The 25,270-nt window shown below is 46.9% G+C and overlaps 1 protein-coding gene across 1 annotated transcript in view; it reads left to right on the forward strand.

Moving 5' to 3' along the window:
* The window catches only part of PRMT8 (protein arginine methyltransferase 8), a 98,798-nt gene that overhangs the window by 58,436 nt on the left and 15,092 nt on the right, over positions 1-25,270 (forward strand). Inside the window, exons 5-7 of the mRNA XM_015150845.3 lie at positions 13,702-13,844; positions 14,468-14,555; positions 22,831-22,946. Of these exons, the coding sequence (XP_015006331.1) occupies positions 13,702-13,844; positions 14,468-14,555; positions 22,831-22,946 (347 nt within the window). The remainder of the gene's footprint in view (positions 1-13,701; positions 13,845-14,467; positions 14,556-22,830; positions 22,947-25,270) is intronic.

The raw sequence follows: 25,270 nt of genomic DNA on the forward strand, positions 1-25,270 counted from the left end.
CACTTGGGCGTCATCAACCTATAGGTAGTATTTGAAGCCACAGGATGTGGTCACTTAGGGATGGTGTGTAGCTAGAAGAAAGAAATGGACCAAAGATGGGGCTCTAGGGCACTGCAATGCAACATTCAGAGGTCAAGCAGGGGAGAAGGGCAGCAAAGAAGCAGAGAAGATGCAGTTGGTGAGGTTGAAGGGCATTCAGGAGAGAGGAGGACCATGAAGCCCAGGGAGGCGGCAAGCTCAACTATAGGGAATGTGGAGGGATCAGCTCTGGTAAGAACAGAGAAGTGACCACCATTGACTTTGGCCACATGGAGGTTACCAGTGTTCTTAACAAGCACAGGCTCAATGTGGGGCTGGCAGAGAAATCTATTCAGAGTAGGTTCAGGAGAGACTGTGAGGCAAGGACCAGAAACGATGGGAATAGAAAAATGGAATAGTAGCTGTAAAGGAAGGTGGCATCAAGGGAAGAAGTTTTTTTGTTTGTTTGTTTGTTTTTTAAGAATAGGAGATATGAAAATGTGTATGTGATTCACTGGTGTAGTAGAGGGACAGAAAAATTGCAGATGCAGGAATAAGTAAATTCAGCAGCAAAGGTGTGTGTGTCAGGGGTGGGTTCCAGAGCACAGGTGGAGGGGTGGTCTTTGCCCTGCCTAGGTGGATGGGTGGTCTTTGCCTTGCACAGGTGGTGGGGCGTTCTTTGCCTTGCAGAGGTGGAGTGGCAGGCTTTGCCTTACGGTAGGGATAGTTTAGCCGTAGAAGTGGGGGAAAGTGGGGAGTGTGGGTCCAGATGGAGGTGCCGGTGGCGGGAAGCCTCAGTTTTGCTGCTTTCATTTGCACAGTGAAGAATGAGGCAGTTGCATGTCAAAAAGACAGAAGGTGAAGGGAAGTGAGTCCTGGAATGGGAGGGAAGGAGGGAGGGCAGCAGACAGGCTGGGGGAGTGAGGACTGCTGCGACGCCGTCTGATGCCTGTAGAGATGCATGACCATAGAGGCGCAGTGTGTCCCATCCTCCCTGTTGTGTGATCTTTGTCTTACCACTCTCAGGAGCTTGGGTGCGGTTGGAGAGGAAGGTTGCCTGGATCAGGGCTTTGCTGGGAGCATGCAGCGGAGGGAGGGGGAGCCAGAAGTTGACAACAGTGATGGACCGTGGGATCTAACCTGGGCCAGGAAGGAAGCAGGGAAGGGCAGTGGTGGTTGTGACAAAGGCTGGGGCAATGGGTGGGCAGCATCTGTAGTGGCCACAAGTGGAGCTGCGATCCTGAGGCCCAAGTAGGGGAATGCTGCTCAGACCCCTTGAACTTCTGGCTTGGTGTCCAGCCTCTCTTGGCTCACCAAGCAGAGCTGAGTCTATTCTGCACCCTCCTCAGAGAAGTGCTTGACCTGGGCTCCCTATCTGCTTACTAAAGATGGATAAAGAAAACTGGTCGATTCTTTCTCTGTGAGGGTGACACAGCCTGGCATCCTTCTCCCCAGCCTGTGAAATAGGGCAAATGGTTTTCCCCACTAACGGGTGTGGAAACTGAGGCTAGGAGAGGTGGCTGACTGAGCCTGGGCTTTGTTCCGGTGCCCTTTGCTAAGGTGTGTTTGTGTGGATGCAGAAGTACCAGGAGTGCTGCTGAGCCTGAAAGTGTGTTGGGAGGGGAGGCTGTGTGCGGGCACAGCAGGATCAGATGTCCTCTCAGTGGTCCTGAGTCTCATCCCTGAACCCTGAGGGGCTTCCAAACAACACCTCGACCATTCCCCTCCCTCTGCACAGGTTTCATCTGCGCCATAATTCCTAACCTCTGACCCAGCCTCTGACTCTTCATCTTCTCAGTGCCAGCCCACCCCCAGTAAGTGTCTGGGGCTCTGGAAACACAGCCTCCCTGGTGTCCCTCCTCCCCAGGCTTGCAGGGGCTACTGTCCTGCAGCCATTCATAGCAGAGTGTGGGGCGGGCCGGCAGGGGAGGTGGCTAACTCCAGCTAAGGCATCTCCGACCTGCTTGCCGGGAAAGGAACCACACAGCCCCCTCATCATCCTGCTCTGCCTCACACCATAGGGCTCTCCCTTTCCTCCCCTTCCTTCTCCTCCCCTTCTCCTCCCTTTTCCCTTCTTCATTTTAACTTTTGAAATACTCAACGTACAGAAAAAGCGCACATACAGCTGGGTTTTTTATGGAATCCTTTGAGAGTGAGTGGTTGATGTGATGCTCCGTCATCCCTGAATACATTAATGTGCATTTCAAACCATCGAGGACATTTTCTACCAGCCACATGCAACCATCAACGTCAGGAAATTAACACGTCATCATTACCTGATGCCCAGATCCTTTTCATGTTTTGTCAATTGTCTCAGCGACATCATCTGTAGCACGAGGATTTCATTCAGAATGACACGTTGCATTTGGTTGTCGTGACTGGTTCCCTTCACGCTGGCCGACTCAGACTTTCCTTGACTTTCATGGTCTTGACACACTGGAAGATCTACAGGCCAGTGTTTTTAGGATGTTCCCCAGTTTGAGATTGTGCGATGCTTCCTCACGATTGAATTCAGGTTCTGCATCTTGGGTAGAAATATCACAGACAGGATGCTGTGTTCTCATTGCATGCAATTTCGGCTTGTCTCGTTACAGATAGCATCACTTAGACCACTGGGGGAAGGCAGTGTCTGCTGCCAGCGGCAGCATGGGAAAGCTGCTCTTTTCCCTTTGTAATTAGTAAGATTTTCTGGGGGAGGTACTTTGACACCATGTAAATATTTCATTCCTCATCAAACTAACATCTATCTATCTATCTATCTATCTATCTATCTATCATCTATCTATCTATCTATCTATCTATCTATCTATCTATCTATCTATCCGTCCGTCCATCTGTCCGTCAGTGTCCATCCATCTGTCTGTTGGTCTGTCTGCCTGCCTACCTACCTTACCTATCTATCTATCTGTCTGTCTGCCTATCTATCTATCTATCTATCTATCTATCTATCTACCTACCTACTTACCTAACTAATCCATCTCTCTCTCTCTCTATCTTGTCTATCTAATCTATCTATCTATCTATCTATCTATCTATCTATCTATCTATCTATCTATCCGTCCATCTCTCCGTCAGTCCATCCATCTGTCTGTTGGTCTGTCTGCCTGCCTACCTACCTTATCTATCTATCTGTCTATCTATCTATCTATCTATCTATCTATCTATCTATCTATCTATCTATCTATCTATCTACTTACCTACTTACCTACCTAACTAATCCATCTCTCTCTCTCTATCTTGTCTATCTAATCTATCTATCTATCTATCTATCTATCTATCTATCTATCTATCTATCTATCTGTCTGTCTATCTATCTATCCATCTGTCCGTCAGCCCATCCATCTGTCTGTTGGTCTGTCTGCCTGCCTACCTACCTTATCTATCTATCTGTCTGTCTGCCTATCTATCTATCTATCTATCTATCTATCTATCTATCTATCTACCTACCTATCTACTTACCTACCTAACTAATCCAGCTCTCTCTCTCTCTCTCTCTGTATCTTGTCTATCTAATCTATCTATCTATCTATCTATCTATCTATCTATCTATCTATCTATCTATCCATCCTATCTGATCTATCTAATCTAGCTATCTTTCTGTCCATCCATCCAACCAGCCAGCTAGCGTTCATCCATCTACTGATCTGTCCATTCATTTCACTATAGATTCCTATTTTATTTAATAGGTTACAGCTGTTATCACTACTGGCTTCGATACTCAAATTGTCCCTGATTTCGTCACTGATGCCCTTCCAGCTGGCTTCTGTGTCCCTTTGAAATGCCTCTTTCCCTTTTCCCAAGCCTCCTTACTTTCCAGCACAAGACATTCCAGGCTTGTCTTGTGCCTCCACGCCTCTGTTCTAGAATCAGTCATTTCTGCCTGATTCCAATTAGTGGACCACAGCATTTAGAAACTAAGGTGGGGGCTAGATGCTCATTGATTTTAGAATGTTGATGCTCTCAGGCTGTTTCACTGGTGAAAGCTGGGGAGTGTGTGTCTCTGTGTGAGTGGACACATTTACACAATCTTTATTACTGTATCTATTTTTTTTCTTTTTTTTTTTTTATAGACGGAGTCTCGCTCTGTCACCCAGCCTGGAGTGCAGTGGCACGATCTCGGCTCACTGCAAGCTCCGCCTCCTGGGCTTACGCCATTCTCCTGCCTCAGCCTCCCGAGTAGCTGGCACTACAGGCGCCCGCCACCATGCCCAGCTAATTTTTTGTATTTTTAGTAGAGACGGGGTTTCACTGTGTGAGCCAGGATGGTCTGGATTACTGTATCTATTTATACGTATTGTCAATCAAGTAGGAACTCGCATGATTAACTCACCCCAGTGTTAACCAGTACCATGGAGTTTCCTCTCATATCCTCCCTTTCCACATTTCTAACTCCTTTCTCTGGCAGAAAAACCAGACTCTCATTATTGGTAATATGTTGGCTTACTACTCATTTATAATATGTTTACATACCCCTGAATGTAACCAATCTCCCATTGTCACCACCTCCTGCCCCAGGCAGATGTCTGTCACCCCGTGCTGGGATCTGACACCCTTGCTGGGCAGCGTCCCACCTGGGCACCCTCCTCTGCTTGGGGAGCCGGACTGCCATGGTCCATGCTGACCCGTGGTGGCATCCACACCCCCACCATTTCCTGGGTTTGCTCAGCCCCACCTCATGGCTTTAGCATGGAATCGTTCGTCCTCTGGGTTTTGATGGCTCAGACTTGATTCTATGCTACCGAGGCAAAGGCTTGAAGAGGGCAAACCATTGTCCCCAAGGGAATAGCTGCCCTCGTGCCCATTCCTCCCTTAACACACCTGTTCCAGGGAGGAGGGAACTCCAGGTCCAGGGGCCTCCAGAGAGCCAAGTGGTCTTTACTTCTTCCTCCCAGGGTTTGCAACAGGTGGGTGGAGCCAGCGAGGCCACCCAGAGCCCTGGCTGCTGCACCCGCTCGCAGCAGCGGGTGTGTACTCAGAGGAGGACAGCTTGGCTGCACGGATGCTTCCATGGAAATGCTTTTGAAATGCTGCAACAGCCAGCCATGTGGGTCTCAGGAGCGTAGGTGTAGAGACATAAATAACAACACGGGGCATAGAATACCTGCTTCCCAGAAGCAATCAGCCTCTCTCCCTCTCCACCTCCGTACGGCTCCCGTGATGAAGTTATTCACATGTAGACACACACCCACAGGAAGCCACCTGCAGCAGGCACGCAGCCTTCACATGGCTTCTTCCACACGTGTGGCCCACACGCACGCTTCAGTGACTCCTCTTTGACTTCAGCACTAACGACTATTATTTCCTCTCCATCTGATGAGGAAACCAGTGGGCTGCCGAGATGCCGAAAAAGGTAGATCCATTGCGAAGGTTGACATAGGAGCTCAGAGGTTGATTGCATCGGTATAACTCTAGAAACAAAAAATGTATAACCCGTTTACTTCCTAGAAAATTCAAGGAAAAAAGCGTGCCCTTTTCCTTGTCCTTCTCCTACTTTTGCATGACCTAAAGCATCAGTGTCCTAGCTAGAAGAGACTTTAAGGTAGCCTGACACGAGGCAGTGGCAAGGGACAGCTGGGCCTCCGCAACTTAATGGTAGAGAGGACTTTATCAAATCACTTCCCCTTTCTGAGCCTCTTTTTGCCCCTTTAGAGGAGATAGATCAGTGCACAGCTTGTAGGGTTATGAGGGCCTTAGGGATTGTGGAGGTCAAGTGCCTGATATAGGGCCTCATATACAGTAGGTGCTCAAATGTCAGCTACAGGTCATTTCAGGTGTAATGCCCTACACCTTGATGATTCTTGGCCACACACTCCCAGCCTTATATAGGTGACAATAAGTTCGGTGCTCTGACAGTAATCCTCTGTGCTTTGCAGCCACCCAGTCCTGGGATGATTCTCCTGGTGGGATTTCCACAACTGCTACACATCCCCAGTTCCTTCCCCTCTTGCTCAGGAGGGCTGTGGTTGGAGCATTCTCCTCTGGCCATGTTTTAGCATCTCTTTCACCAGCAGAGGGTTGTGCTAAGAAATAAACACAGCCAGTCCATGGGAGGGGCCCAGATGCTGCACTTGTGGCAATGCAGCTCCAGTTTCTGCCTGCCAGCAGTTGTGGAAAACACCATGTCACACTGTTCCTAGCTGGAGATCAACTACAATCTGTTGTCTATCCACATACTGCTGCCAAGTGATACCTCCTAACCTATATCTGGTTGGTGGATGTTTTGAATCAATCCACACTGAGAGTCACATGTTTTTATTCGTATTCAACACCATGTTGTTAGAGTTGGTCTTCTATCACAAATGACTAAGACGCCCTACAGATGATCACTCTCCCGGGAGTCATTGCTGTTGGCTTTGTGATGGGTGTCCTGTGGTGAGGGTGGAAGCTCCTGTAGGCTGCTCTACACTAGGCTCTTAACCAGCTCTTTGGAATAGAGTCATGCGGCCAACTCATGAATCCACACAGTACTTTGTCATCTTCTCTCTTAGGATGCCATGGTGGTGGGGCCTTGTTAACGTCCTTGGTGAAGTCCCACGTGACATCCTGCAAGCACGGGCTCTGGAGTCAAACTTTCTGACTCACACCCAGCTCTGCCGGAAGTAGACTGTGCTCTTGGATGACTTAGTTTATGTGCCTTAGTTTCCTCATCTCTGAGATGGGAATAGTGGTTCATACCTCCCAGGGCCACTGTAGGGATTACCTAGTTGCTGTTTGTAAAACTGTGGCACTCTGGAGCCAGCCCCTGACGGGATCCTGAGAGCTGATTGTGAAAGTTTCAGTAAATCTGCAGAATGGATGCAGTCATTGGCCATGGTGGAAGTATTTATACCACAGAAGTCAGCAAAGGCGACAAACCAGGCTTCTGCCTCCTGGAGAGCCAGTTGTTAAGTATCACCAGCACACCACTGTATAAAGCACAACAGCATCCGGTAGGCACTAAGTAACAGATAAATGTTAGTGGTTGTTACGATTATTCCGTTTATTAACTTGACTAATAACCATGTCAAAAAAAGAAATGAGACCAATCATACATAATTATTTTTAATGAGCCTGTACTAGTGACGGCTGGCAACTGCTACTTCCTTCCCTAACTGCTCAAGAAACAACCCATTACTAATCTTCAAAGTGAGTTTCATGTATTCATCCCTTTGAGTATTATTGAGCCACGTACTGGGTCCTGTGTTTGTGATGTGACTAGCACAGACAAAATCTTTGCTCTCATAAAGCTTACAGTCTCAGGGAGAAGACAGACGTGAAGGCAAGCCAACAAACAAAATCACGACATAATCACAAATTGTGAAAGTGCTTAGAAAAAAACAGTATGGAGTAATTGAGAAAATGGGGATGTGCTTTTTCCAGTTGGGTGGTCGCAGGGGCATGCTACTGTCACGTGCTGCCTGCCAAGAGCCGAGTGCATGCACTCATCTCTTCTCAACTCTGCCTTGAATGGCATCATTGGTGGCGTTAGCTTAAAATCGGCTGTAGTGGAAGTATTTACACCACGGACATGGGCAGGTGCTACAAACCAGAGCTGTTTTGTTTTCCCTTCTGGAGACCTAAAGGTGAAGACAGGGCCATGCTGAGAGCAGTAGGAAGAGTGTTTTACCCACCTGTACACATTCCCTCAGGTGGGAGATACTTTCTGTCCCATGGAAGCTTCTCCTGCAGGGAGAGAGTGATACCTGAGCCCTGGGGAAGCTTTGGTTGCCCTTTACATTCCCGTGGACGTCACCCACTTCACCTAGTACCAGTGCATTCTTGATAACCCCTGCTTCCCTTCGGCCAAGCCCACATGATCATCTGCCTGTGGCCACGGTGTCGGGTATCTGCCAGGCTGGACCACAGGTGTTGTTCTAAGTGGTGGGCGATGATTTGGGGTGGGAGGAGTCCTGGTATTGTTCTGATTAACTGAGTACTCCAGCCACTGCCTAAGAGAGGAGAGAAACCAGGCAGGGTCTCTGGCTAGGGAATGGCTCTGGCAAAGCTAGCATGGCTTTGGAGCTCCAGCCAAGCACACTGAGCCCTGAGACCTCGAGGGAGCCAGAGCAGGCTAGAACATGAAGCCAGGCAGATGACACAGTGGGCACAAGGCAGATCCTCGAGTCCCATGTTCGTGGGTGAATGGGGGATTTGGGCAAGGAGAGGAGTACTATATTGTGGAAGCGACCACATTGAGGCTCCATGACACCCAAGGCTCCATGACACCCGAGGCTCCATGACACCCAAGGCTCCCTTACGCCACTCTGGCAACAGGGTCAGTTTGCTGTGGGACATAGTCCCAATCCCACCAGACATTGAGAGTAGAGATACGGACATCCTTTTTCCCATCACCATGGGCTCCAGAATGGGCAGGTTCTGACCTCATGAGAGAGGCTTATCCATGCACCTGGGTCCCGGAGAAGGAGAGGGCAGTGGGGCAAGGCAGGGGCTGACATCAAGGGAGATTGATGGGATCTGGCCCCACCGTGGCTGCTCTCCATGGCTGGATCTCCCCTCAGCCTGCCAACGAACATGACCAGCTGCAGGAGAAGGGTAGGTCAGTCCTTTGCCTTCTCTGACTTCTTTTCTCTCAACATCCCAAGGAGTTGCACCGTGTCCATAAGAATCCCAGGCGGTAGGGAGGTCAGATGGTCACCCATTCGCCGGGTGAGGAAAGGAACCACGGGGAGGCACAAACGTGCGCAACAGGCCTAGGTTCAACCTGACTTCTCTAAACTCCAGTTCTCTCCTTAGGCTCAAAGAATAACGAAACCAAACACACAAGTTCCTAGGAGGATTACTGAAGTAACACACGGAAAATCACTCTGCAAGCTGCTATTCAAATGCTAGTAATTTTTTACTGTCACAATTAGGACTAGTTTGAATATCTTTTGTCTCTTAACCCGATGCCCTTTTTTTTTTTTTAATTGCTCATTCATCCATCCGTTCATTCAGTAATGACTTTGACTGTTTGTGAGGAGTCAAGTGCTCCACTATATCCTGGAAATAGGAAGCTAAAATAGACAACGAAGAGAAGGAGTGCATACGCTGGAGGTGAGCCGGGCCCTCCGCAGGTGCAAGGCAGCCAGCGTGGGTGTCACCAAAATAGGTGTGTGAGCTAGGACCAAGGGAGTGGGGAGGGTGAGCAAGGGGCTTTGCTGCAGTGGGGCTGGCGGAGGGTTCAGGGGGCTTCACAGGCTCATAATGTGTTCCCTGTTCCCACGCATATGACCCTCTTTCCTCCCCTTCTGTGGGACAGGATCTGTGAGGACCCTAAAAATGATCACTCACTGCAGATCCTACGGGCACCAGCTGACCCTGATGGACGCGCTGGAGGCTCAAATGAGGTTGAGCTGGCCTGATTTGTTTAAAAACAAAAATGACCATTAATGAGAATAACTAGATTTCTGTAAGAACCACTCACACCACAAAGAAAAAAAAATTCCACTCAAAACCATTTTTTAAAATCCTGGATGTCTAATTTACAAACTTGAAGCTCCAGGGGAAATTTTCCCAATTTAGAGTCGATTGCTCCCCGTTGTGCATTTAGTTATGATTAATCATTCTAAAATTTACCAGCCAGGGTCCTGTCACAGTTCGTTGAACGAACTTTCCATCATCTTTATGGAATAAAAACATGGATCCGGACAGTGACAGCAATGCAACCTTGAGCTGAGGCAGTTTGAGTGACGTGGGGTCCAGATTGGGCATGGAGCTCTGCAGCCTATGGCTGCTCAGAATCTTAATATCAATAGCTTAGACTCCCTTGAACATCCTTTGCATGGAGGAGAAGGGAGGACTGCTGCTGTGTGTGCCCACACAGTTCCTTGAGCCAGCCTAATGCCCTATGTTGGCCAATAGCCCCTAGTGAGCTGGCATAAGCCCCAACATGAGAGGTAGCATTTTGTAGATTTGGAAATTGCATCTGGAAGTTTAAGTGGTTGCTGGTGGTGACTACAGACTACAGGAAGAATATCCATGGTGATTCAGCTGGACAGTTGTATTTGGCTGCACAGAAACAATGTGACCTCTTAAAAATAAAAATAAAAGGACCCAGGAAGTGTTGAAAATGACAGTCACACTGGAACTCGCGGGCACCATCTTTTTATTGATGCCAGCTGTCTCCACCACTGAATCTTGCAGAATGCCTGACACAGAGCAAGTGTTCAGTACATATTTGAAGAACCACAGCTTTCTGACACTGCAAAGAATTTCAGATTCAACCTCCCTTCTTTTTTATTTTCCTAACGAGGAAAATAAAAGAGAGGAGATAGTTGATCGAGATTAGCTGTCAGCTGGAACAAGAGCATAAGTTGCTGTCTTTTAGGATTCCAGGATAAAGTTGTGCAGGTTGAGCACAAAAGCACCGGCGAAAGTGAATAATTGGAGTCTGAAAGCCAGTCCAGCACTGGATTGAAGGGAGATGTCTCCTTTTCCTTTGACAAAGGGCTCATCTCCTCACCAAGGCAACTGTGGGGCCATGTCGACACTGAGAAATGTTTGCACTTGAATAGATGTAGAAGGGTGATGCTAAGAGAACAGAAGTCCAGACTGTTGAGCATTTTATAGGGTTAACTGATTCTTCCTTTTTGCAAGCAGAGATTGTGATTTTTGCTATTCTGTGACCACTGTATCTATCTATCATCCATCTGTCTTCTATATCATCTATGTATATCATCTGTCCATCTATCAATAATCTCTTGTAATCCATATTGATGAGGATACAGCAACTAATGGATAAGAGGGCTAACACAGAGAACAGGAGCAGCAGTAACTGTCTTTGGGGGACACCCGAGGAATATTTCACACGTACCTGTTGTTAGACTAGATAATGGATTACTGCCTGTCTGTTTCCTGCAGCTCCTAATGGAGTCCTGTCCTAAAAACCTGTCAAGGGTGGAGCCTTGTTCTAAACACTCAGGGTGGAGGTCATGAGGCCCCAGAGGCAGGAGAAAACATCTTCCGGGGCTGCAGGGAGGTCATGATATAAATGCAGGAGGAGGACCTGACCCATAGCCACACAGACACAGGCAGACATTAGGGAGGAACCTTCAAGAAATGTACAAAGAAAAAAAAAATAAGGGAGGCCATTAAAGACAATTTTTAAGTTTACAAAACTAAGACAAGCCAGGCTTTGCGTGCAAAGGATTCGGCAGGTGAGTCATGCATATATTTGTCAGTTCTCTTTCAAAATAGGAAGTAAATTAGGCACAATGTTTGCATGTTTAAAAATCCTTTACTTTGCCCCCCTCTGAATTTTCTTAGTGCAACCTGGGCCCTGCTCTCAGGTGAGCTCCTGCTCTGGGGTCTCTGAGGCCCAGAGAAACTTCGACACCTACCCCTCCCAGTCCCTCCAGACCTTTTGGAGAATAGATCTTCCTGCTCCTACTTTTTAATGGTAGGGGCTGATGAGTAGTAACCATCAGGAGGGCCACACAAGCCTGAGCCTCACTGTAGAGTGATCAGGGTCAATGCACGTGTACAAAGTACCTTACTCCTTGTAGAACAGGCTGTATCTGATTAAAGCTTGATTAAATACCACATAGTGGAGAGTAAACTGTCATCAGAAGCTGCTAATGGACACTCCATCACCTGCATTATTCACTGTGAAGACACTAAGTAAAGCCAGCAAACGGTGTGTCCTTTGCCATCCAGGAGCCTGCAGTCCAAATTAATTTTCATGAAACTCAGATTCTAGGCAGATGTGGTTCTTTTGATTTCTACTCCTAAGTACAGGCCATTGTTCATTTTTCCCAGCAAAGCTCGGGCATGGCATGAGGTTTTTTTTCAGAGAATATTGCAGAATGAGAGTTTCAGAGCATGAATATATGTAACCTGTCAAAGGAAAAGTTCAGGAAGAACAAGCTGACCAGTACATCGGCCCGCCAATTTCACCATGGTCTCGAAACTAGCTTGCTCAGATCTTTACAGCAACAAATATAAAAAGGGACCTCAAAATTTTGTATATGTTTATGTCAGTTGATCAAAAACTCAACTAAAAGTGTCTCCTCCCACAGAGGAAACTGAAGCTCTTGGAGATAATTCATAAGCAGAAGCCACGGGGACAAGGGCTTTGACCCTGACCCTATCTGCTTCCCCTCTCCATCTGTGGATCAACAAGCAGGAATATGTCAGATGATCTCCACCTTCTGCTGAGCTTCAGCTATGGGCCTGGCACTCCACATGTGTTATTTCATTTAATCAATACAATCACTCTCTAATAGATATTGCCTTTCCTGGTTCTTCACTTGGGAATTGGAGTTTAGTTAGGTCAAGTAACTTGTCTAAAGTCATACAGCTAATGGTGAGAAGGTCTGGCTCTTAAACCTAGGTTTCCCTGACTGCAGAACCCATGCTCTCATCAAAATATCAATTGTCTCCCTCACAAACACTAGAAGGGCACCCATTTGGTACTGAGCCTGGCTGTGAACAGATGCAAAAGCAATAGAGGAGGCATCTATGCTTTCTTTGGGTTTGAATGGTCACAGTAACCTAACATAGGGTGGGGGCCTTGAGAAGAGTTTTAGAGTCATGTCTTATCAGATCTGGGCTCTGTTTCCACTACTGCTACTCAACCTCTCTAAGCCTCAGTTTCCTTAATTGTAAACAAAAGTAACAGTTGACCCTGAACACCACAGGGGTTAGGGGTGCCAATCCCCCACACAGTTGAAAATCCAAGCGTAATTTTTGACTCCCACAAAACTAAGCTACTATCAGCCTAGTGTTGACCAGCAGTCTTGCTGATAACATAGTCAGTTAACACATATTGGCTGGGTGTGGTGGCTCATCCCTGTAATCCCAGCACTTTGGGAGGCCAAGGCAGGTGGATCACCTGAGGTCAGGAGTTTGAGACCACCCTGGCCAACATGATGAAACCCCATCTCTACTAAAAATACAAAATTAGCCGGGCATGGTGGCACATGCCTATAATCCCAGCTACTTGGGAGGCTGAGGCAGGAGAATCGCTTGAACCTGGGAGGCAGAGGTTGCGGTGAGTCAAGATCTTGCCATTATACTCCAGCCTGGGAAACAAGAGTGAAACTCCGTCTCAAAAAAAAAAAAAAAAAATTAACATATATCTGGTATATGTATTATAGACTGTATTCTTATCATAAAGTAAGCCAGAGAAAAGAAAATTGTTAGGAAAATCCTAAGGAAGAGGAAATATATTTACTACTCATTGAGTGGAGGTGGATCAGCATGAAGGTCTCTGTCCTCATTGCCTTCACATGGAATAGGCTGAGGAGGAGGGAGAGGAAGGGCTGGCCTTGCTGTCTCAGGAGTGACAGAGGTGACCAAGGTGGAAGAGGTGGAAGGGGAGGTAGGCACACTTGGTGTAAATTAAAAAAAAAAAAAAATCTGTGTATGAGTGAACCTGTGCAGTTCAAACCCGAGTTGTTAAGGGTCAACTGTAATGTGCTTACCTCACAGGGCTGTTGGAAGGATGATGTAATACTGTGCATGTAACAGGCTTAGCGCTATGCCAGGCACATAGTAATGGCTTGATTTATTTTACAGGGAAAACGTGCAGGTAGTTTTCAATTATGTTGGTATAAACTAGCTTGGTGAAGGGTGAGCTATGTCACATCCTAAAAGTAGAATCGGAATAGGGCTGAAATCTGGAGCTCTGGCCCTGAAGTGAGGTGCCTGTGGTTCCTGGGTGGGGTCCTTGCAAAGCATGGCCCTGGGGTTCTTATTTTCCAGTCATCACCATATTTAAGGGTAAAGTGGAAGAGGTGGAGCTGCCTGTGGAGAAGGTGGACATCATCATCAGCGAGTGGATGGGCTACTGTCTGTTCTATGAGTCCATGCTCAACACGGTGATCTTTGCCAGGGACAAGTGGCTGGTAAGTGTCCTGCATGCTGTCCCTGCATTGGTCGGCTGGCTGTCCTGCTGCTCTACCCAAGGCCTGCAGCCTAGGGGGCATACAAGGACTTCAGAGAAGACTAAGGCTAGGAGGTCACTGCCCCAGGCCCCTCTCTTTAGAGCAGATCTGTATCAGGGACTAGAATGGTCGTCTTAGGTCCAGCATGTGTAACCATCAGAGTGGACTTCTGTGGGTCTCACTTCGGCCTCTTTTGCAATAATAGACATTCATTCTCCCAAGTTAAAGGTCCGTTTTGGTCAAGAAGTACTTAGGACTTGCATGGCTGCCAGAACCAGGTGTGCTAGTCATCTGGATTTCTCAAGGCCAAAGTCATAACATCTCTCACTGCTCCTCACTGGGTTTACCTTCACCCCACCTCACTTGTCCCATTGACTCCACTTAGGTCCCTTAAATTCTCCTTGCTCCAAAATAAAAATTGAGCATTGCTGTCCCAGCCCTCGCCCCAGACAAGGTGGCAGTCCACTGCATGAGAGATGCTGGCAAGGGGGTGCTTGTCTGGTGACTCTATGTGCGGTTCAAAATGTGATGTCTTTGTCAGGTGAATAGATTACGAGACCCATTTCCCCACAATTCATCAACAGAAACCTGGAGGGCTTATGTTTCCAGACCGGGCAGCTTTGTACGTGGTAGCGATTGAAGACAGACAGTACAAGGACTTCAAAATCCACTGTAAGTCCCCTCTTGCTTCTCCTGTGGATTTCCACCGCACGGTTGGGGTGGGAGGCACTCCAGTGGGCCCAAGATGAGCAGGCAGTGGCATGAACACCATTGCTGTCCCTGAGGAGGAGCTTACCTGGGACCGTTTCTGGAGTCTGCTCTCCAAATGTTTCTATCTAGTCCCAAGGGTGCGAGGTTTACCGAGAGAAAATAAGCCATATGGCTAGGATGAGAGAAATGTCCTGGGGTGAAAGCATGAATGCAATGTGAATTAAAAATTGGACTGAGTGCCGGGCGCGGTGGCTCAAGCCTATAATCCCAGCACTTTGGGAGGCCAAGACGGGCGGATCACGAGGTCAGGAAATCGAGACCATCCTGGCTAACCCAGTGAAACCCCGTCTCTACTAAAAAATACAAAAAACTAGCCGGGTGTGGTGGCGGGCGCCTGTAGTCCCAGCTCCTCGGGAGGCTGAGGCAGGAGAATGGCGTAAACCCGGGAGGCGGAGCTTGCAGTGAGCTGAGATCGCACCACTGCACTCCAGCCTGGGTGACAGAGCGAGACTCCAAAAAAAAAAAAAAAAAAAAATTGGACTGAGGCAGCAGAAGCTGAGTTTTTGCAGAGATCAGCAGGGCAAGTGGCTTGAAACCTGGGAAGATTCCGTTAGCCCAGAAGTCCACTGCAGAGGTCAGGAGTGGCAGGTCCCTTACCAGGCCAATTGTTTCGAATCCTGCCTTCATTCCACTCCAACTTATCAAAATAATACTGATTCTCCTTCATATTCAAATACATATCATGTGAGGTTCTTTTGAGGAATAGGTAGCATAGGGGGTGGGAAAGAGTGGAGATTTTGCTTTGAACAGTCAGACAAAAGGCGAGTGTGCATGTGCATGTGTGCACAAGGCAGGGGCTCATACCTAAATGTGTATTCTTAATGCCTTATCAGCTAGGAGCGTGTGGTTCTCCGAGAACAATAAAGCCAAAAAACCTGGTCTGAAAAGGGCTGTTTTCCTATTTCTCATAAAGTGTTACACTTCTCTGTGACACAGGCCTGATCCTTAATGAGATTAAACCAAACATGTTTTTGTAAAGTTGGACATGGCTGTGTCTCCTCAACCAGAACCAAATACAACAAAGGAGAAAAGCGCCCCTCAAACAGGCAAACCCCCAAAACTCCAAATTAAAGCAAGAGGCAGCAGCTCCAACCTGTCCATCAGACTGGGCACATCTGGGGTTCCTGCCCCAACAGGGCGGTCCATTCCTATTTGGCAGATTACTGTGGAGGGGCTCACAGATACAACAGAAGAATAAATGCCTCCAAGAGGCTAAGACTCCATCCACAGTTCAACAAATTGAGGCTCCGTGGATTTAAACAATTGCCATCTGATCGTTGTTAGTGGCACTGATGAAAACTCAGCTGGACCCTGCTATGGTTGTGTGTATTTGTCTGGGTTCATCCCTTTCTGGAAATACAAAATCGAAGTGCGAAGTTCAGAGCCAGGTTCAGAAGAAGACAAAAGTGGGACGGCTGTTTGAAGCTCTGTGCCCTGGAAACCCTCTCTGGTTGCTGTCTGCCTCCAGCCAATCTGGTGTGATTTCTACTATTTGACCTCCTGGGGGAAGGAGGCAAAATACCAAATGAGGACAGTGAGAGGTAGGGGGGCCCAGGTTAAATGCTTTGCACACCGCCAGCCCTGAGTTTAAATCTTGGCTTTGCCATTTCCTAACTGGGTAACCTTGAGCAAATTATCTAATATCTTTGAGCCTCAGTTAAGGGATAATCTTCTCAATCCCACAGACTTGTCATGAGGATTAAGTGAGATGACGTATATTAAAGGACATGACAGTTCTTGGTCCTATAATGGGACTAGATGGGATCTAGTCTCTGACTGTGTATCTAAGCCCCTTTCTGCCACGGGCTCTGGCAAGTGAGCCTGACTGCCAAGCCCCTGGTGGCTCAGAATCTAGGACAGATGTACTCTCATGGAAGATTGCAGACACAACTCAACAGTGAGTGTTGATCAAATGCATGTATAAATAGGACATATTTTGCCCTGGAGCTGCATTTTGGAGTTCTTGCTGTGCAATTGTACTGAACAGTGTTTTGAGGAGGAAAAGTTCTAGGTACATTCTTCATTCTCACGTTCACTTAAATATTTATTGAGCTCCAACCTGAGGCACACCTCTTTAACAAACTTTCTCATGATTTCCACAACAAAGATATCTGTGTCGGGAACCTCTGCAGGTTTGCACATTGCAATGAGCCAGCCTGGGGCCGGGAGGGGCTCCTAAGGCACTGGCCCCAGACTAGAGATCATGTGATTTATTTCTTTGATTCTCATTGCGGTGTTCATACCGTCTGGAAAAGGAAAAAAATCTGAAAGTTAGCACCATCTTTTCTTGTGCCTATTCTAGAGTCTCTGAAAAATACCAACCTTCTCCCCACCCCAAAAGAACACTAAGAAACAGACACTTAAAATGTATTTAAAATACTGTTTTCTATTTACATTTTTAAAAACAATCTTTTTTTTTTTTTTTTTGTAAAGGAAGCAAACCCACTTACAAATTCATTTCAAATACATGGAGATTTTGGTTACTATGAGTTCTAAATCAGAAGTAAAGCACAAAGGTTGCTGGTTGCTAAGGCAACAATTGTAAGCAATTTTCTATTGGCTCAAGAACCAGCTAAGAAGGAAACATTTTGAAATGAGGCAGGAGAGTGAGACACATTCAGCCCCTTTCAGAAAGTAAATTGTTAGAGGGAGAGCTTTCTTTCCTTTCCTCTCCTTTCCTTTTCTTTTATTTCCTTCCTTCCCGCCTCCCTTCCCTCTCCTCCTTTCTTCTTCTTTCTCAACCATACACAGCAACATGGAAGTGTAAGAATGAGCACAATGCAGAACCCGCCCTCCATTTGCTCACCAATGAATAGAGACCACATGGAGAGAGAGATGCATGTCTGGTGTATACTAGGCTCACAATACATAATATTGTTGAAAGAAGGGAGGGAGGGAGGGAGGGAGGAAGGAAGGAAGGAAGGAAGGAAGGGAGAGAGGGAGCGAGGGAGGGAGGAATGAAGGAAGGAAGGAAGGAAGGAAGGATGGAAGGAAGGAAGGAAGGGATGGAAGGAGGGAGGGAGGGAAGGAGGGAGGGAGGAAGGAAGGATGGAAGGAGGGAGGGAGGGAAGGAAGTAGGGAGGGAGGAAGGATGGAAGGAAAGAAGGGAGGGAGGGAGGGAGGAAGTAAGGAAGGATGGAAGGAAGGAAGGAAGGAAGGGAGGGAGGGAGGGAGGGGGGAGGGAGGGAGGGAGGGAGGGAAGGAGGAAGGAGAACCAGCAGAGGGATGTGCAAGGTGTAGTATTTAACTCTTAGAGAGGAGCAATCATTTTACGAACATTTTCTACTATAAAGGAGATACACAGAATTTCAAAAATGGAAGGCAACTTGGTGGATATTCTATTCAATTTCATGCACAATACATGAATTGCACCCAGTGCATGAATCTACACCCTGTAGAGAATGAGAGAGATGGCCACCAGTTTCTTGGCTGATGAGAAGACTGGAAGAAAGAGCTCATGCAGAGGTGGCAGTGCTTACAGCTTGATGGTTGAAGGGCAGCCCTCTTGGATGGCTCAGCCGCTGTCTGTGGGCTTCACTTCCCCTCATGACATCCAGAGTTTCCTCTGGCTCCAGCCCATTTTATGCAAGGATTCCACTTTGTTCCTGAGAGCCTAAAATGTGTCAATCTATTGTAAACACTTTCCCTTCTGCCCAGAGAAGAATCTGTAAGTAGCATCTGGTGGCACTTGTTCTATTTTTCCCTGACCTCATTGTGAGGCAGTCCCATTAGCCTCATCAGAGAAACTCAGATGGTTGGGGCTGGGGTGGTGAGGGAGGATGCAACTACAGTTCTCTCCAATCAGAAATCACATTTCTCCCCTGGTACTTAATTTTTTTTCCTCAGGCTGTTTTTCAGATTTCTCTCTTTATTGATTTTCTGCAGTTTGATTCTGATGTGTCTAGGTGTGTTTTTCTTTTTATTTATCCTGCTTGGGGTTACATGGAATTCTTCCATCTGTGGATTGATTGTTTCGTTAGTTTAGAAAAATTTCAGCCGGTATTTCTACAATTTTTTTTTCTGCCTGTTTATCCTTCTGTGTTTCTTCAGGAACTCCCATTATATGAAATATTGTTTGATATTATCCCATGAAGCTTGGATCCTCTATTTTTTTCACTCTTTTTTTTCTCTTTGTGTTTAAGTTTGGATCATTTTTATTGCCCTGTTTTCAACTTCATTGGTTATTTCCTGATATATTCATTCTGCTAATAAGTTCATTTTAAAAAGTCTTCTTTTCTTACATTGTTATTTTGATTTCTAGCATCTCCATTGGCTTTTTGAAAAAGTTTCCATCTCATTAATGAAATTCTCCAGTCATTTACACACACTGTCCACCTTTTCCACTAGATTCTTTAACATACTTAGTATAGATACTTTAAAATCTTGTTGGATAATTCTAACATCTGAGCATCTCTAAATTTGTTCTGTGACTTTTTTCTTACGATAATAGGTCATATTTTTCCCTTTTTCCTGTGTCTTATAATTTTTCATTAATGCTGGACATTGTGAGTCAAAGGACCAGCAGAGACAGGTGAATCACATCTATGCCCAGAAGAGAGCATGGCCTCTGCCAGGCTATTAGAATGAGGGTGTGAGTCAATCCAGTCTGTAGCAATAGCAGATTTGGGCTTTGTTGTTGCTTTAATTATACACATTATGCCATAGTATAGTCCCTTTCAGGAGTCTGTTTTCATCCAATAACAAAAGCTTCACAGGTCTCTCTGATAGAATTTTTTAAATTTCTAGATAATCATTATATTTCTTGATGACCAATGGCTCTTTTTTTTTTTTTTTTTTTTTTTTTTTTTTTTTTTTTTTTTTTGAGACGGAGTCTCGCGCTGTCACCCAGGCTGGAGTGCAGTGGCCGGATCTCAGCTCACTGCAAGCTCCGCCTCCCGGGTTCATGCCATTCTCCTGCCTCCGCCTCCCGAGTAGCTGGGACTACAGGCGTCCGCCACCTCGGCCGGCTAGTTTTTTGTATTTTTTAGTAGAGACGGGGTTTCACCGTGTTAACCAGGATGGTCTCGATCTCCTGACCTCGTGATCCGCCCGTCTCGGCCTCCCAAAGTGCTGGGATTACAGGCTTGAGCCACCGCGCCCGGCTGACCAATGGCTCTTACCCCACATACACTTACTTGGCATACGGTATACAATTGCAACAAATAATTAATGTGATTGATTTATATCCTACTCCATCTCTGCTCCACTTCTGGTAAAAAGGGCTACTGGGAAATAAATGGCTATAGCAGAAAGGAGGAAAAAAATCTAATGCCTTGGGTGATCTGTGTTCTGAATGATTGAAGGTGGGGCAGTCCAGCTGAGGAGATGAGACCCAAATTAACCCATATAAAGGTAACTAAGACACCAGGCATTGCAAAACAGTGCAGGCATTAAATGTCTGGGAATGACTCTCAATTCAAAGAGCATTATCTGTGGGCCTATTCTGTGCCAAATGCTGTACTATGGGTGTTGAGGGTACAGGAAAGGTTGTACGGTCAGGAGCGTTTAGAGAAGGTCTCACAAAGGCTATGAGACATTAAGATCACATTTTGGGACTTGAAGACACTAAAGATCATGTACCTCACAGGATTCCAAACTGGCTGGAATTGTCTGTATAGATTTGTAAAACTCCAGCTCCCTGGCTCTCAAATCTGGAAATTCTGATTTAGTAGGTCTGGCGTGGGCCCTGGAGTCTGCATTTTAAAAACTGCTCCAGGTGATTCTAGAACACAGAACCACCGAACCCAAGTCCTTATTTTATAAGTAAGCCCAGAAAAAAGGATTGATTTGCACATGGCCACACAGCTTGCATGGCAGCAAAGCCAGAGCTCAAACCACATAATGATAACCACTATTATGTATCAAGTGCTTTCTGTGTGCCAGGCACTGTCTTATGCACTTTACATATATTATCACATTTAATCCTCATAACAATCTTATGGGATCACCATCATTATCATCATTTCCACTTTAAAGAATCCTTAGAAACCAAGGCTTAGAAAGGTTACATTTGTGCCTAAGATTATACAGCAAAGAAGTGGCAGAGCTCAGATTTGAACTCCAAAGCCTAGGCATTTAACCATTACACACATTGACTCTCAGGCTTTTGCTTAGCACTAGCAGTGAACTCAAACTCCAGGCAGAGTCCAGGGAGGAAAGAGCAGGTGCATAGCTGCAAGTCTCTTGAGAAAGACACAGAAGGCAATGTGTTTCAGTGTGTGTGTGGATACACATACACACTATGTGTGTGGATAGCTATACACATACACAGAGGGTGGATAGCTATTTCCACATTCTAGAGGGAAGTCTTCTCTGAAACCTGCCCTGTTGCCAACTAAGCAGCCTCCTCCCCACAAAGTAGGTTTTAATTGGGAGTTTGGCACCAGCCTCGGGTGATTTAATGGGATTCGATGGGCATCTTTTCCTCAAACCGGAATTTCACAAGCACTCATCCTCTGGGATTACTTTCTCTGCCTTCTTTTCCCAAGAAAGAAGCTCTTTGTGTGCTGTATAAAAGAATCAGAGTCAAAGGAGCAAGCTGTCACTGACCATCCACACCTCCTGCCGCACGCACCCACTCTCCTAAACACACACAGGAACATACGTTCCCTAAGGTCCTGTTTGTTTGATGAATGTTTTAAAATACAATTTAATCCTGTAAGATTTTAGGGAAAAGCATTTCTACTTCAAGGTATTTTGAAACCCGTTGAGAAAACAGATGAATGAGATTCAGGTGCCCAGAAACTAAAGAGTCTGCTAGGGCATCCTCTCTGCACTATAGGGGGAGAAATCTTGCATTCCTGGTTGCTGTCACGGATGGGCCATGGCAGGTGAAGGATTTAGGGGATATGCTGGGCTTGAGCCCTTGCCCCTCTGTTTCCCTGATGTGTGATCATGGGCCAGATATTATATGTGAGCCAGATGCCAACTTCTCCCAGCCACAGTTTTCTTATCTGTAGCATAGCAATAGCCTCATGTGGTTGCCGGGTAGATTAAATGAAAAACCTAACCTGGACTGAATGATCAATCAATGATTGCAATTATTGGCCAGGCACGGTGACTCATGCCTGTAATCCCAGCACTTTGGGAGGCCGAGGCGGGCAGATCACCTGAGGTCAGGAGTTCAAGACCAGCCTGGCCAACGTGGTGAAACCTGGTCTCTACTAAAAATATAAAAATTAGCCGGGCGTGGTGGTGGGTGCCAGTAATCCCAGCTACTTGGGAGGCTGAGGCAGGAGAATCATTTGAACCCGGGAGGTGGAGGTTGCAGTGAGCCCAGATTGGGCCACTGCACTCCAGCCTGGGCGATGGAGCCAGACTAGTCTCAAAATAAATAAATAAATAAAAGAGCAATTATTACCATATTAAGGGTGATCCTGGGTCATCAGACTTGAATTAATTTCTCACCAACTCCTAAATCTTTCTCCCTCCCCAACAAAGTATCTTATGAGTAGCCCAAAGAGGACAAGGAGCACGGCTGAGAGGGTTTGTGTTCCACTTGGGGATAGTTTCTCATGGGGTGGATCTTGGCATATGAGGAAGGCAGAGATGCTCCTGGACCCACCCAGGTGAGAAAACTGAGGTTCAAAGAGGTTAGGTCGTTTGTACAAAGGCTGACCAGTAAGTGGTGGTGCTGGAATTTCAAATGTAGTTGATTTCACTGTAAGAGCCCATGATTCTCTGTGCTGCCTTAAAGGTTCAGTGGACGGGGACAGGAAAAGGGAGAGAGATGGGCCTTCTAGGTCTTCTAGGTGTGGAGAACAGCTGGAGCCAGCATAGGAATAAGAACGTAGAAGACAGATAAGGGAGTTCATAGGAGACGCTGCAGGCTTGGGGAGGGGACAGGACAAGGAAGAGTCAGCTAGCCTGGGTTCTAGTCTTTGCCCTGCTGCACTCTAGCTGTAGGAGCTTGGAGCAGTTTCCCAGCCTCTCTGAGCTCTAGTTTACCTAACAACAAAGTGGGACTTACGTTTTCCCATGGTCGAAATGGGAAATGGGGGTGAGCATTTGGCACATTGCAAAGTGCCCCCCGCTGAGCAGTTCTGCCTCAATTTTGATGCAAGGGAACTCGAGCTGCCACTCAGCCCTCAGGCACGCTGTGCTCTAGGACTCAGGGGGGTTGGGTGAGCTTCTGGGGGTCCTGCGCCTGCCTTCACGTCTTGCTCTGCTCCCACAGGGTGGGAGAATGTCTATGGCTTTGACATGACCTGCATCCGGGACGTGGCCATGAAGGAGCCTCTAGTGGACATCGTGGATCCAAAGCAAGTGGTGACCAATGCCTGTTTAATAAAGGTCTGGACACTCATCCGGGGTGGACCTGGGTGTGCTGGGAGCCCCGCTGTGCCACCCTGGAGTCCAGGCAATGTCGGCTCCTGCACAGCCCCCACCTGGTGAGGCAAGGCCGCCTTGGCCAGAGCCTGTGGTGCTCCATAAGCACAAGTCAAAAGCTGGCAGTCCGCCTGGACACAGCCACTGAGAGAGTGGCTCCATGGTGGCACGGATGAGGGAGGGCCCCAGCACAGGGGCCCCGGTGGCGTGCAGGAGGGTGGGGGTGTAGGGAGGGGAGGGGCATGGAGGAGAGGACACCTGGAAGAGGAGAGCGTGCTCAGGTTTGGGGCAGTTGGCCCATTCAGAGGCAGACGTCTCTCTTAGGAAAGAAATCCAGGACCTCAATATGCTGTGTAGTCATCATCATGCTCCCGCCTCCAAGCACACCTCTGCCCTGGTGGCCTGCCAGATAGAGCTTCCAGCTGCCCCTTCCTGAGCGTCCCTGTTTGCACAAGCTCTAAACCAAGTGTGTCCGACCTGTGTCCTCCGGGCCACATGTGGTCCAGGATGGCTTTGAATGCAACCCAACACAAATTTGTAAACTTAAAATATTATGAGACTTTTTTGTGGGATTTTTTTTTTAGCTCATTAGCTATTGTTAGTGTTAGTATTAGTGTATTTTATGTGTGGCCCAAGACAGTTCTTCCAGTGTGACCCAGGGTAGCCAAAAGACTAGACATCCCTGCTCTAAACACCTTTTCCCAAGGCTTCCTTCAGTGCAGATGAAGAAGAGCTGGTCAGCATCTTTGCCACACCAATCCCTAGTACATGCTTTTTATTAAAAATTCAAACATGTCCAGTTAGATAGAGTAAAGGTGAAAGGTGCCCTCTGCCCCTCCAGCCCCATCCTCCTCCAGAGGTAACCACTGCTCACGGGCTGGGTTGCCTCTGCCAGTCCTTTTTGTATGCATTTGCATTATATATGCTAATATATTATGTTGAACAATATATAAAACTATTGATATTTGACAGTTTTTTTAAAATAAAGAGAGACATCAATTTCATATAATTCAAGCCAAAAAAATTTTTTTGAGACAGAATCTCATTCTGTCACCCAGACCGGAGTGCAGTGGCACAATCACAGCTCGCTGCAGTCTCGACTAACTGAACAGTTTCATGTAGCTCAAGCTATTTTTTTTTTTTTTTGAGACAGGGCCTCTCCCTGTCACCCAGGTTGAAGCGCAGTGGTGTGATAATGGCTCACTGCAGCCTCACTGAGGCTCAGGTGATCTTCCTGTCTTAAACTCCTGAGTAGCTGAAGATATAGCTACGTGCCACCAGGCATGGTTTTTTGTTTTGCTTTGTTTTTGTTTTTTGTTTTGTTTTGTTTTTGTAGTGATGGGGTTTGGCCATGTTGCCCAGGCTGGTCTCAAACTCCTGAGCTAAAGTGATCCACCCATCTCAGCTTCCCAAGTGCTGGGATGACAGGCATGTGCCACCACGCCCAGCCCAGGTTAGTTTTTAAATTTAAAAATCAGCCCACCTGAGTCTCATTTGCTAACATGCTGGCCTACTATGCTCCTGCACGCATCATTCTTTTGCTGAAAGTGTCGGGGCAGGGTACTGAGCTGGAATATTTAGAGTAGGATAAAGGGATTGGAGTTCGGGGCCTCTAAGGATGTGGGGAGGTTTCTGAAAGACTGGTACAACTGCTGCTTTGCCCACATGGAAACTGTCCTTTGTCCTGGACACAAGCCTTGCTAGGAAGAACTGCACCCGTTGGGATGGAGTGTCACTGTGGCCTTCAGTAAGGACCTCACAGGGCAAATAAACCTAGAATGAACCTCATCAGACCCCATCAGATGCCCCCTCTCTTTAGTAACATCCTGCCTGAGAGGTTTGGCTTTGAGTCTAAGCCTCAGACTCTCCATTCACAGGGTTCTCACTATTTCATTCAGCCTTTTTTCTGGGTCCAGGCAGGATTAATTGTGAGCAAATGTGTCCTTTTGTTTCTCCGTACCAGTCCCTCTGTCCCTGAAGCCTCTTCCTCTTTGTCATCCTAAACAAGAACAAGGAAAGTATGCCCCCAACAAGAAGTTCACCCATAGTGCAAGGCACTTCTGTAAATGTAGAATAGATAGAAGTCTACTGGAGCAACTGAATTTGCCGAAATGACATGTGGCAGTGACATTTACCAGTAGGCATCTGCATGTAATGGCTTCAGCTTGGGGATAAAATTCCTTCAATGTTCTTGGACCCAGGTTGCTCTCTGCCCCGACCCAGCCCCCACTGGCAGGGGTGGCCACTGCATTTCTGTTTGCATTGCCGGACACGTCAGCCACCATCCT

This window comes from Macaca mulatta, chromosome 11, assembly GCF_049350105.2.
Source record: "Macaca mulatta isolate MMU2019108-1 chromosome 11, T2T-MMU8v2.0, whole genome shotgun sequence".
NCBI lineage: Eukaryota > Metazoa > Chordata > Mammalia > Primates > Cercopithecidae > Macaca > Macaca mulatta.